The sequence below is a fragment of the Caenorhabditis briggsae genome (assembly GCF_000004555.2).
Source record: "Caenorhabditis briggsae complete genome, chrIV, whole genome shotgun sequence".
Lineage (NCBI taxonomy): Eukaryota > Metazoa > Nematoda > Chromadorea > Rhabditida > Rhabditidae > Caenorhabditis > Caenorhabditis briggsae.
In genome coordinates, this window is record NC_013487.2 from 5,194,765 (window position 1) to 5,196,646 (window position 1,882).

The 1,882-nt window shown below is 34.0% G+C and overlaps 1 protein-coding gene across 1 annotated transcript; it reads left to right on the plus strand.

Annotated features, from left to right (window-relative positions):
- CBG20095 lies at positions 1–604 on the plus strand (the record flags this gene model as incomplete). Its single annotated transcript, XM_002633944.1, has 2 exons — positions 1–11; positions 256–604. The coding sequence occupies 2 exons, from the start codon at positions 1–3 to the stop codon at positions 602–604; spliced, it is 360 nt and encodes a 119-aa protein (XP_002633990.1).
- Positions 605–1,882: the final 1,278 nt, after the last annotated feature.

Genomic DNA, 1,882 nt, shown 5'->3' on the forward strand with positions numbered 1-1,882 from the left:
ATGGCTCAAAAGTAATTTTTTCTCACGGAAAATAATCATCAAAATAGTCAAACGTTTCAAAATCAAAAAAAAGTGAATCGTCAAAATAGTCGAACGTGGCAAATGAAAAATAGTGGAAATCATATTTCGTCAAAAGTGTTAAATGCTTTAAGAAGAGTCGGAAGTGTCGGATAACTTCGAAAGTTACGAAAAATAATCAGTAGTACCCTCAAACAGGCTGATTACAACGCTATTATTATTCTCCGGAAAGTCCAGAATCCGGAATCCAGAATCCAGAATCCAGAAACCAGAATCCAGAATCCAGAATCGGGAATCCAGAATCCAGAATACGGGATACGGAATATGGAATACGGAATACGGAGTACGGAACCCAGAATCCAGAATCCGGAATCCGGAATCCGGAACCCAGAATCCAGAATCCAGAATCCAGAAGCCAGAATCCAGAATCGGGAATCCAGTATCCAGAATACGGAATGCGGAATACGGAATACGGAATCCAGTAACCGGAATATGGAATCCGGAATCCGGAATCCGAAAGCAGGATATCTCTGCTTCTCACTACTATACCACATTTCGTTGTTTCACACTTCACCTATTCGCATAAAAATCATCTTCGACCCTTTTGATGCATTTTAATCATAATTGACTAAAGTCAACGAATTTCAATTTGAATCTTTTGACAAATGACTCTTTTGACCTTTTGAACTTTATAATTATTTTGAAAACTACTCTTTTGACATTTTGACGCTTTTGATTATTTTGAGGCTTGAAAATTTTTGATTGTTGCGTGAGAAATTTAAACGAATAGTCAACTTCTCGTCAAAAGTTTCAAAAAAACATTTGAAACGGAACCTTAGTCTTTACCTATGAGGCAACGCTATTATTTTTCTTTAGAAAATGAACTTTCTGAAACTGTAAAATTAACAACTTTAATTTTGTTTTCTTCATATTGACGATTCGTTCAAATTGAGAAATTTGTAGATGTTTCACACATAAACATAAATTGAACCTTTTGAAACAATAAACCAATTTCAGAACGATTTTGCTCAGACATTTTCATTCTGAAGAATTATGAAATTACAGTATCAAAATTTTTTTAGGAATATGTGTCCTTTAGGAATCTGTGTCCTTGGATAACAGTAAACATCAAGCCTGCCCAACCTGATCGAAAAACCATAAAACATAAATTGATACGCCTTCTCCAGAATTTTTTATAAGGATTAATTTGCTATTACACAATTCTGCTATTTTCCGAGCATTCTAGACTTTCTGAAACGGTTGAAAAATACTTTCAAAACACTTCTCTTCACAAAATTCCTTGGTTATCCAAAATTAAGCATTGTCCCTTTTTTCCATTGACACACATCTCTCTTCTCGTTGTCAAAAATGTAATTATTCTCTCGTTTCCTCATTCTTACCCCCATTTTTCCCTTTTTCTACTAAAAATTTGTTGTTGACCCTGACAAGAGTCTGTAAATCTCTCACTCTTAAAACCTCCCAACTTCGAAAAATACACGATTAATCAAAAACAACTACGTTGTGGATAATCAAGCCTCGAAACAGTAATCCAAAAAACTCAAATTCTTTCCCAATTGGTAGTTTCTTGATTAGTTTTTCGAAATCAACGAAATTTCAATTTTATTTTTACCATCTAGGTAATGACCATCATTAATTGAAAATAACCACGTTGTTGATAATCAAGTCTCGAAACAGTAATCCAAGAAAAACCAATTCTCTCCCAATATTTTTTCTGGAATTAATCATACGATCTGGTTTTTGTTTTTCCAGAAGCCTCATTTGTGTCAGATATCCCACAAAAAAGACGAAAGGAAGAGAAAAATAATCAAAATTATAGCACGGAAAATCACACACGACAATGATT